The sequence below is a fragment of the Mchenga conophoros genome, linkage group LG14 (assembly GCF_057382185.1).
Source record: "Mchenga conophoros isolate Kocher_MC1m ecotype Shallow Benthic linkage group LG14, M_conophoros_male_GT1.1, whole genome shotgun sequence".
Taxonomy (NCBI): Eukaryota; Metazoa; Chordata; class Actinopteri; order Cichliformes; family Cichlidae; genus Mchenga; species Mchenga conophoros.
This window is the reverse complement of record NC_140539.1, coordinates 31,373,634-31,384,284: the sequence shown is the minus strand read 5'-3', so window position 1 is coordinate 31,384,284 and position 10,651 is coordinate 31,373,634. Positions and strand designations below refer to the sequence as shown.

Here is a 10,651-nt window from a genome sequence, read left to right as displayed (position 1 = left end):
AAAATTTAGCATGTTTCTTTTTCTGTTTGTTCAACACAAAGGTATTTTTTGAAAAAATCAATAGCTAAATTAGTTTACTCAGTGACACGGAAGAAAATGTCATCTTAACAGTTTAAAGTCATGAGTGTCAAAATTCAGCAGTGTTCCTTCCTACTTTTCTTGCTTACTTTGCTTTATGTCAGCGATGAGATCAAAAGTGTTTCAAAATAGAAATGAGAGCAGAACTAATTTTTGTAACAGCAGGTGACCTAGCGTCCTCCTGAATATGAACAGCTTCACATCTTCCATAAATTTTATAAATCTCCTTTTGGGTGAACTCGTGCTGTCTTTGTTGGTTTAATGAACTTGGTTTGATTTTCCTGATGAGAGAGTCAACTGTATATGATTACATGAGGCCTAATTGTTTGATATTATTTCATTCTACTGTATTTTCCATGTTCTGTCTTTAAAAGTATTGGATGCTGCAATGACCCAGTTTCCCAATACTGGCCAATACAGTTTCATTTTTTTTTTCAGTTGACTCAGTTCATCAGTGCTGCTTATGATAGGATCAATAGAAGCGAGGGAGAGGTGAGGTGGTTCACTGGTGTGTGGTGGCGCCACAGCATCAAAGCATTTCAGAGCGGAGTGGTTCGATAGCTTGTTAGTATGCCTGACAATTTCATCGCAAAGTCTGAAATGCAAAAGAAGACACACTTGCTCTAAATTTAAATCTCCCACTTTTTTCAGCTTAGACTGAGTTAAGACTTGCATTGCATATGTACAGTAGTCTTTGCCATAAGAATAGTTATAACTCTGTAACACCCAGCCTTCTATTCCTTTCAGCAAAATTTGCATCTTTTTTCTTCTTCTTTTTGCAGGGGAAGTGAAAAAGGCGGATACTGTATCTTGCACAGCTCAGGTAAGTTTTTGTGAAATAATGCAGTTCACCTTTAGTTCCCCTCTATCCTCCTCAGTCATGTCGGGATTGATTGCATGAGATAGACCTGTTTTTACATTCAAAATTTCATGATCTGGCATACTCAGTGGATCAGTCAGAACCTCAAAGGGGACACCAGGATGAATCCAAGATGAAGAAATGTGAATGCTCCAGCTCTCAGCCTGCCCAAAGGTGCCTGTGGGGAGGGAACTAAATGATCAGTTTTGATTTTTGATATTTTACCAGTTTGCACAGCGTGGTGCTGAACACAAGTGACATGGCCAAAACTACGGCTTCTTAAAATGTCACAATGTCTGAATCCATTTAAAGTCATTTTTCTGCAGCGCTATCCAACTGGGCAGCAGACCTAAGAGGTTTGCTGTCTTGTAAATAACAAAAAAAAGGGAAATTATTTTTTGAATTTTGCTTTCAGTTTTCTGTGCAATTCAGTCAGTGGATGAAACTTTATTGAAATGCATCTGGCTCAAAGTGGTGGCTCAAATTGAGTTTTAAAAGGATATTTATATGTCTCTGTGATGAAAACTTGATATCAAACACATTTTCCTAAGGACTCCAGCTTCAGAAGGCTCCCACTTTACTGTTTTCCAGCTGGTTTGTTTAAACATCCTCTTCTGGTTTGGAAAGAAGCAATTACAATTCTAGCCAAACTGTTACAGCTCTTCTGCTCCAGTTGCTGCCACACAAACCAGCACGAAACCAAACAGCAGGTACTGCTTGTTTAATTACTAGTTTAAATTATACCTAATGGGTATTTGAAGCTGAGAGAACATATACATAATACAGAAAGAATTGACCCCCGGCCCCTCCAGTTGGTCAGTAGAGCCATGTCTCTCACACTGAATTCATTAACATTAATGCTGTTTTGTTTAATAAAGTCTAGAACAGGAGGATTGACATGTGCAAAATGTCACCTACCTATGAATTCTCCTTGTGTACTCCAAAGACGCACCGTGTAGTCAGTGGATGAGGTAAGCACCACTTGATCATTGTCAACAATGTGCAGGCTGGAGCAGAATAAAGAGACATGAGATGAAATGGGAGAAGGCATTTCTGGAGGAACACACTAAATCATCTACCCTGTTGGTACGTAAGATGGCAGATGCATCGTGGGCAGCTTCTCACCTATACTGATTGTACGTTTAAGCCCTTCCCACATGCAGTCTCTTCTATACTTTGTTTATGTACTGCAGCAGCAGGAAGTTACCGGTAAGCTGTTTCTGTTGCTGCTGCTGCTGCAGCTGCTGCTGACACCTCAGACTGAGAATGAGTGGATTCACTAAGGATGTACCCATGAGGAATTTTAAGCATGCAACTAACTAAAAGTTAAACACACAAAGAGTCTAATTCAGTCAGGTCCACTATAGTCAAAAAAGGGATGGCATTTCCAACTGTAGTAATTTATATTTCATGGCATGGCTCTTTTCTGTGCCTTCCTACACTTTCAAATGGATACATATAAAGCCAGAGCTGGGGAGAGCAGCAGCAAGACCTCTGAGCAAAGAGAGCAGGCACCAGTGATAACACATATGACACTGATTAAGTCAGACACAGCATGAAAAGAGGAGCTGGCCTGGAGGTGGGTTGCAAAGCAGTTTGCAGATACACAGTAAAGCAGACTAAAACATCTTAAATACCATGTCCTATATGAAATGTGTGAATTGGATCCTAGGAGAGTGGTTCGTGTGGGCTGGCACTGATGTCAGCTGCCTGGCTTGAGACTGAGCTTGATTTTGTGACCCACCTGAATTAATGCTATGCTCTATTTCTGTATTTTACATACCCAGTAACTGTGTTGGTGTGGGCACGCCAAAAGGTTTCAGCTAAAGGAATAAAGGAAAAAAAGTGTCCTGATAAAGACAATATCTAAATTTCACCATTTGCCAAACAAAAGAAGAAATCAAAGAAAAAATAATATACTAACCTCTTAGTGATTTCTTCTCAGGGTCTAGCTTTTCCATGCTGTAGACATAGATGTAACCAATTCTGTCAGCCATGTACAGCAGAACATCCTTCTCTGCTTTGGCCAGTTTTGTTATCTTTTGTTGAAATTTGGACTGAAAAGTGCAGATGAAAATAAAAATTGGAATTTACTTAATACTTCTGTACAAATCGATCCCTGATTATTCAAATTCATTATTTGATAATGGATCTCTTCAGCTCAAATGAACAGAAGAAAAGGAACAAAATCAAACAATAACAGTTATCTCCTCCGTCGTGACCAAATGTTACCTTCCCCACCGAGGGACTTAATAGCCTACATTTCACTGAATAACGTTCCTCTTCAAATAATATAACATATACATAATAGAATAAAAGCTGTGTTGACTGTTAACAAAAAATTGCAAGTATGCGACCCATTGATGGTTGGTTAATAAACACAGGTGAAGCCAACAACTCTTTTGATTCGGAAGATTTTTTCAGGTCATTTGTGTTAATATTTTTGTGCTGCTTCTTGTGTTATTTGGGCTGACTTTAGCAGAATTGCTTAGGCACACATTGCATTTTATTTCAGCTTTGAGGAGGTTGGAGAACTGCTTGGATGTCCTCATGTTCACCCACCTCCCAAAGCAAGAGGCCCTGCTTTGCATTACTTAGCTGCAAGGAATGTACCTGGGAGTTTCTTAAAATCTAGAGCTAAGCAAAGAACATGCAGACTATATATTATCTTGATTTTTATTCAGCTGTTTTAACGATAAGAGAAAGAAAATAAGTATTCCTTGATTGCCAAAAGGGAAACAGGAAAACATTGCAGAGTAAAAGATCTTACAGCTTTGAAGCTGCTAACAAACTTTCCTCTGCCGAGCACATTCCAGAGATTTACACAGCCTTTAAGAAGAGAAAAATATATAATTAACATTATAATGGAGGACACTGTAAGGTTGCACAAGTGCAGTCTTGCTTATTAGACCTGTTTATAGCACTGACCTTCGGCCCCAGATGACAGGAGAGCTGTAGTTGAGGAAAGCTCTTTTAAATAGGAATCCTTCAGGAAAACTATGCTTGGAACACTCGTATCCAGACCTAATTGAGAGAGGGAAAATGTGAGGCAAATGCAGTGATTTGATCACATTAAATTTCACTTTGAAGCTCCAAAATCACCTTTAACATCTTGCTGTTCAGCTACAATGGGACTAACAAACCGACACTGTATACGTCCAGAATCCACGTTCCACACTATAATCTCGCCATCAGAGCTGCCAGTGGCCACAAAAGATGGGGGACACTGTGCCATACAAAGGATGTCATCCTTATGGCCATTTTTCTGTAGAGAGGCAAACTGTTAGTCTTGGTACAATTGCAAAAAGATTAATTTGTTAATCCTAAACCCAAAACTGCAGTTCAGTCTGAGTGATTCAGAGTAATTATCCATCTTTACACAAGGTAAAATGCATAGCTTATGGTTATATATATATATATATATACAACTTCTTCAACAGGTTTGACCAGCCCACAACCCCCCCACCCTCACCTTCACTACAGAGTCCAATCCCCACTCTCCTACCTCCCTCGCTTCCCCCCTTCCTGACACCATGACACCCCCCTCCTCCAATCCCTCTCTCAGCAGCAAGACATCTCCCCCCCTCCCCTCTTCCCAAACATCTCCCAGTGTCACAGTGGATCAGGTCAGGAGACAACTGAGGAAGCTTCGCCCCAGAAAGGCAGCAGGCCCAGACAAGGTGTGTCCTAGGATGCTAAAGGCGTGTGCTGCTGAACTTGGGGAGCCGCTACAACGAGTCTTCAACCTCAGTCTGCGACTGGGGAGAGTGCCCGCCCTATGGAAGACATCCTGCATCGTCCCGGTCCCCAAAAAGAACCGGCCCAATGAGCTGAATGACTTCCGACCGGTGGCACTGACGTCACATCTTATGAAGACTCTAGAGCGGCTCTTCCTCAACCTCCTCCGACCACAGGTACAACATGCCCAGGACCCACTACAGTTTGCATACAAGGCGGGTGTCGGAGTGGAGGATGCCATCCTGTACCTCCTACACAGAGCCCACTCACACCTGGATGGGGGAAAAGGCACGGTCAGGATCCTGTTTCTTGACTTTTCCAGTGCCTTTAATGCCATCCGGCCCTGTATGCTTCAGGAAAAACTGAACAGGATGGAGGTGGACCCCTGCCTGGTGGCTTGGATCTCCGACTACCTCACCGACAGACCACAGTACGTCAGGCTGAAGGACATCACGTCTGACACAGTGGTCAGCAGCACAGGAGCACCACAGGGAACTGTGCTGTCCCCTCTTCTCTTCACCCTGTACACCTCTGACTTCTGCTACAACTCTGAATTATGCCACATTCAGAAGTTTGCAGACGACACAGCCATCATGGGGTGTATCTGGGATGATCAGGAAGAGGAGTACAGAAGTCTGGTGGGGAACTTTGTCGCATGGAGTCACACAAACCACCTGCAACTCAACACCTCAAAGACTAAGGAACTGGTTGTGGACTTCGGGAGGTCTAGAGCAGGTCCACTGCCGGTTCAGATAGAGGGGGAGGAGGTGGAGGTGGTCAACAAGTACAAGTACCTCGGGCTGTGGGTGGACAATAAACTGGACTGGTCATGCAACACAGAGCACCTGTATAAAAAAGCCCAAAGCCGACTGTACTTCCTCAGGAGGCTGAGGTCTTTTAACATCTGCAGGAAGCTCCTGAGGATGTTTTACCAGTCGGTGGTTGCTGGAGTACTTTTCTATGCTGTGGTGTGCTGGGGGAGCAGCACAGCAAAGAAGGACTCATCCAGGCTGGAGAAACTGATCAGGAGGGCTAGCTCTGTGGTCGGCATGAAGCTGGACACTCTGGTGACAGTGGCAGAGAAAAGGACATTAAAGAAACTGATGGACATTATGGACAATGCCAGGCATCCTCTGCACACGGCCATTAACAACCAGAAGAGTCTGTTCAGTGACAGGTTGCTTCTCCCAAAGACAAGAACTAACAGACTTAAAAACTCCTTTGTCCCACACGCCATCAGACTGTTTAACTCCTCTCTGGAGGGGAGAGGGAGGGGAAACAGGAGGACAAAGGAGGGGGCAACAACTAAGCTGTAGTGCCTCTTCACCTCACTGTGCAATACCTTTTGTGCAATACTTTTGTAAATAGTCAACGGTGCAATAGACCTCAATACTTGAAATGTGCAATTCACTTGTATTTTTATTTTTATTCCTATTTATTCTATTTATCCCCTTCGTATATTTTATTTATATTGTCTCTGTATTTATATATATGTGTGTGTGTATAACTCTGTAACTTCTGTCGGTGCTGTGCTTTTTTGGAAATCGAATTTCCCAGAGGAACCCACCCGAGGGATTAATAAAGTTCTATCTAATCTAATCTAATCTAATATTTATGGGGGTGGGTGCGTGGGGGGTATTGTTAACATATATAACAAGTACTATATAAAAATTTAAAATATCATGTCACATTTCACCTCTGACACTTCATTTAAGGGCAATAGACTGAACGGAAGGTCAAAGTGATTGCAACACTATGTTCGATCAGTAAAACAATGTTCTATTTTTTTTGGGATTGATAACATACACACACACACACACACACACACACACACACACACACACACACACACACACACACACACACACACACACACACACACACACAGACAGACAGACAGACAGACAGACAGACAGACAGACAGATAGATAGATAGATAGATAGATAGATAGATAGATAGATAGATAGATAGATAGATAGATAGATAGATAGATAGATATGGAACTATTAATGGGGATTATATACACATACACATATGTTATTTCATTGTATTTCATTATCTACATTACAGTAACGGCTTATAACTACTTAAATACATAACAATTTGAATACATGCACATGTTTCTGAATAAGTACTATTTCTTTTGGAAACCAACCTTTTTTCACTTGATTTTTTATTACTAAACACATTTACTAAACAATGAATCCTACACATGTACTATATACACTGATACAAATCATATACGGGACCTCTAAGAGCTAGCTTGATTAACTTATGTCATTTCTCAGTTCTTTCATATATTAAAAAAAGAAAGAAAAAAGGAAACAAATTACACAACTAGCTCAATTTGAACAATATATCAGTCTTCTCATTTAACTCTGCGTTATTGTGAATACTTTGTAAATATTGCCAAAACAATTCCTGAATCTTATCAGCTTAGAAATGATCAAGAAGTTTGTGCACCTCATGGAATACGTAAATGCCAGAAAGGTCAACTTCTGTTAAGCAATAATTTACAGGAAATGAAAAATCAAAGGATTAAAGAGCTGGGAGGAATCAGGATGGAGAATATTTTGAGTTATTTCAGGCCTAATATGAATGTCAAAGAGCTTTCACTGAAGTCTTGATTTTGCCTAAAATATTCAAGCCAAATATGTCACACATGGATTAGCAACTCATTTGATGTCAAACCCCTGAGCAAGCAGACAAGCCAAACATTAGTCCTGCTGCTGTACTTCACACACTGATACAAAGTGATTCATCTCGTTCTTCATGTGCCTATTTCTCACTGCACTCAACAGGAGGATTTTGCTTGGAGTGATGCTGCCAATGTGTAACTGTATACACCACTAACCGGGAAAAGCAGATGGCATTTTGAACTTGGATTATATTCCGTGCCAAAGTGAAATATTTAGCGGAACTAGGTCATGTTTTTAAAGTTTAATGAGATGCAACACAACACTGACCATCTGGAGGAACTGAAAAATTCACACTGAACTGGAGGCTCAGTGGGTAATGGGGAGGAGAGCAGTACATATAAAACAACCCATTGATCTTCCTCCTCCAGGCCATTAATGAAAAACAATTTCAAGAGAGCCCGCTGTAGATAATCAAAGGGGTCACTTTTCTTCTTGGCCACTGTAATGTAGCCTTTCTGCTCTGTTAATGGGCGTCTTTGAGGGTGAAAGGAACCATGAGGCATAATGAAAGAGATGGAAGGGCATGGGACTTGCTTCATCCAATGAATCATACGGCATTAATGAGAATCAGTTTTTCTCCTGCAGCTCATGTATGCAGAACTGTGTCCCGCTGTCAGAGATAACTCCACCAAATTAGTCAGGTGAGATCAGATGAAACAAAAACTGTAATTTATGAGCTGATATTTGAGGGGGTTGATTACGCAGCTTTGAGAGCACTAGTCACTTTCAAAAAAAATGGAAAGAAATCTGAGCACTTGGCAGTTTTACCTGGTAATGAAGTCAGGATTGGTCTGCGGAGGCGATTAAATGTTTAGTGTCCAAAGCAGCATAATTTGTTGTCTCATCATATCCAAATATGATGGTCAATCAAAAGAGATTATGTTGAGCTTTCCTTTTGTGTCTTATAATAGAACAAAACATACTTCGGAATTTTATAACTACATATATGTCTCCAAATGCCATTATATAAGAACATAGAGTCCTTGTTTATTAATACACTAGAAGGTGGTAAAAGAACACATCTTTTCTGATTTTTCATTAAGAAAAGATTACATTTTAGTGGTATTGCAATAACAAGTGTTTTTTCTTTAATAAAACTCTTGATATAATTTTATGTATACACAAAATAATAAGAAACCTTATAAGACACTGTAATATTGGTGTTCAAGGTCTGCATTCTGGACTAAATCAGTGAGAGAAACATCATTTCAGCAGAATCTCAGATTGTGTGGAACAGAGCGTGCCATGAAATACAAGTATAGGTGACAGGTTAGAGTTCAGCTGCACTGGAACTAAGACCCAAAGAAGTGATGTGCGGACGCTGATGTGTATGGAATAAAATTAGAAAAATGCCAGCATAATTAAGTATTGTCAGACATTTATGAGGACAATTTTATGAGAGGAGTAAAGGTGGAAAACTGAGGAGAGGAGAGTGAGGCGGGAAGGGATATTTCACTGCTTGAGTTTAAAATCTGTCTGCAGGCAATGCTACGCAGCAGGGCAGAGATCAGGGAAGCTTTGTTACCCATCTTTCCCTCTGAGCTTTTCAGCCAGTCAGCAAAAATTATTCTTTGGACTTTCATAAGACTATAGTATTCTTTATATGTCTGTATAATATGAACACAGGGGCAGTAGGGAAGCTTTATTTTCAGTGTTTGTAGGTGCAACAGTGACTGAGGCAAAGCATGGTCAGGACTGGCCCGGCAGCCCCTACTAAATAATGTACAAAGATGATTTGTTCTGTGACAGGAAGGATAAAATGCACCACGGTGGGTTGTGTAGCATTCTGATTACACAGACAAACCTAAGTAGGTACTGAAAAATCAGATGCAGGCTTCAGCTTGTCTAGAAATACAAGAGGTAGGTGTAGCTATTTTCTTTTCCTTAAATATAGCAATGCCACACTGTGTCAATTTTCCGCATTTAAAATTTCACACAAACGTATGACCAGCAAAATGCTGTGGTAGTCCAAGAATTTACACTGGCACATTATGAGAATGCATTACAATTGTTGTATGAAAAGCATTTTAATGGTCAATGTGATTCAATGTTTTGTATACAACCAGGTTATAACAGTTATTATAAGATTATGTTCCATGCTATGATCATGTGCATTGATGTATAATCTCCAATGTATATTTAAAACAACACACTGACTTCACAATGATAATCTAACACAATAATAATAATCTGTGATTCAGCTAGATAGACTACAACTCTAGTTTTTTAATGTGTTCCACTAGACTCACTTTGCCCTTTTTTCAATTTAGTACAAAAGCCTGTGCTTTGGCTGACATCAGCTTCACCTAAAATACATGTCACAAAGGAACACAAGCTCACTCAGAGGGCACTAAACACTTTTTTAAAAATGTTTTTAACTTGAGCTTCTGTTGTTAGACTTGTTGTTGTCAAAAGAATATTTGTAGTAGTGTTCGTAATTACCAGATCATCCTGCCATGAAGCCTGTGGCCTCTGGACATGATGAAGATCCTCAGGTATGTCCTGACAAAGTACAGACGCTTAATCAGAAAAACAGGGAGGCATTTTGAATTTTTTATATTAGCAATACCTTTTTTTCCTTCATCTTTAAAACATCCTTTAAGGATAAAACATGTCATTAGACATGGGATTAAAAATGTGCATCATTTTTTCTCCTTCATTTGTCTGGTTTTATAAAACAATTTTAAGAAGGGCATATGTGATATGAACCGTCTTTATTTTCTATTTCAGAAAGGAGGTTAGCTGGTAATAACAGTGTAAACAAATCCAAATAGGATGCAACATGATGGAAGGATGGAGGAAAGAAGAAATAATTGGATGGGGATTTCTGAAATACAACTGACAGATAATACCTTGAATTCGTTCATTTCTTTTGTACTCACTGGGTAAATGTCAATCTTCCGGTCCCTTCCCACTGACATCACATAGCTTCAAACATAAATTGCACAAGCTCAGCATGGATTCAAATTTATTCTAAGCCAAAAACACTTCCAAATATCACATCATTACTCACAAATTCCTGTGGACTTGGAGAAAGATGCAGTCACACACCTCACGACATTCACCATCTACAGGGAGAAAAAAAATTCAAAGTAACTTTTCAATGATCAGATAATTTAATGTTTCAAACTTTCTGAGAGAGAAAAAGAAAAAAGAAACCCATGCCTTTCTTTAATGTCTTCAGGCATAGACCATTGTTGAAGTTCCAGATCTTTAAAGATCCATCTCTTCCACCAGTGACGAGTCTGCAGACTCGAGAACATACGATGTGAGAAT

General features: G+C 39.9%; 1 protein-coding gene across 1 annotated transcript; it reads right to left on the bottom strand.

Moving 5' to 3' along the window:
- Positions 1 to 257: 257 nt before the first annotated feature.
- On the bottom strand, positions 258 to 10,416 carry wdr95 (WD40 repeat domain 95). The gene is made up of 10 exons (XM_085245145.1): positions 10,389 to 10,416; positions 10,258 to 10,303; positions 9,818 to 9,877; positions 4,040 to 4,202; positions 3,866 to 3,961; positions 3,708 to 3,766; positions 2,862 to 2,994; positions 2,721 to 2,760; positions 1,856 to 1,944; positions 258 to 1,115 (listed from the first exon to the last, which is right to left on the bottom strand). Exons 2-10 carry the CDS (start codon positions 10,294 to 10,296, stop codon positions 898 to 900), a joined length of 897 nt encoding a protein of 298 aa, XP_085101271.1. The 5' UTR covers positions 10,297 to 10,303; positions 10,389 to 10,416; the 3' UTR covers positions 258 to 897.
- Positions 10,417 to 10,651: the final 235 nt, after the last annotated feature.

Excerpts from the sequence above, each read along its gene's own strand:
- wdr95 (XM_085245145.1), bottom strand. The coding sequence starts at position 10,296 with ATGTCAGTGGGAAGGGACCGGAAGATTGACATTTACCCA. Across the intron at positions 3,767-3,865 it reads CCTGTCATCTGGGGCCGAAG|GCTGTGTAAATCTCTGGAAT; the intron begins GTCAGTGCTATA and ends CTCTTCTTAAAG. Across the intron at positions 2,761-2,861 it reads TGAGAAGAAATCACTAAGAG|CTGAAACCTTTTGGCGTGCC; the intron begins GTTAGTATATTA and ends TTATTCCTTTAG.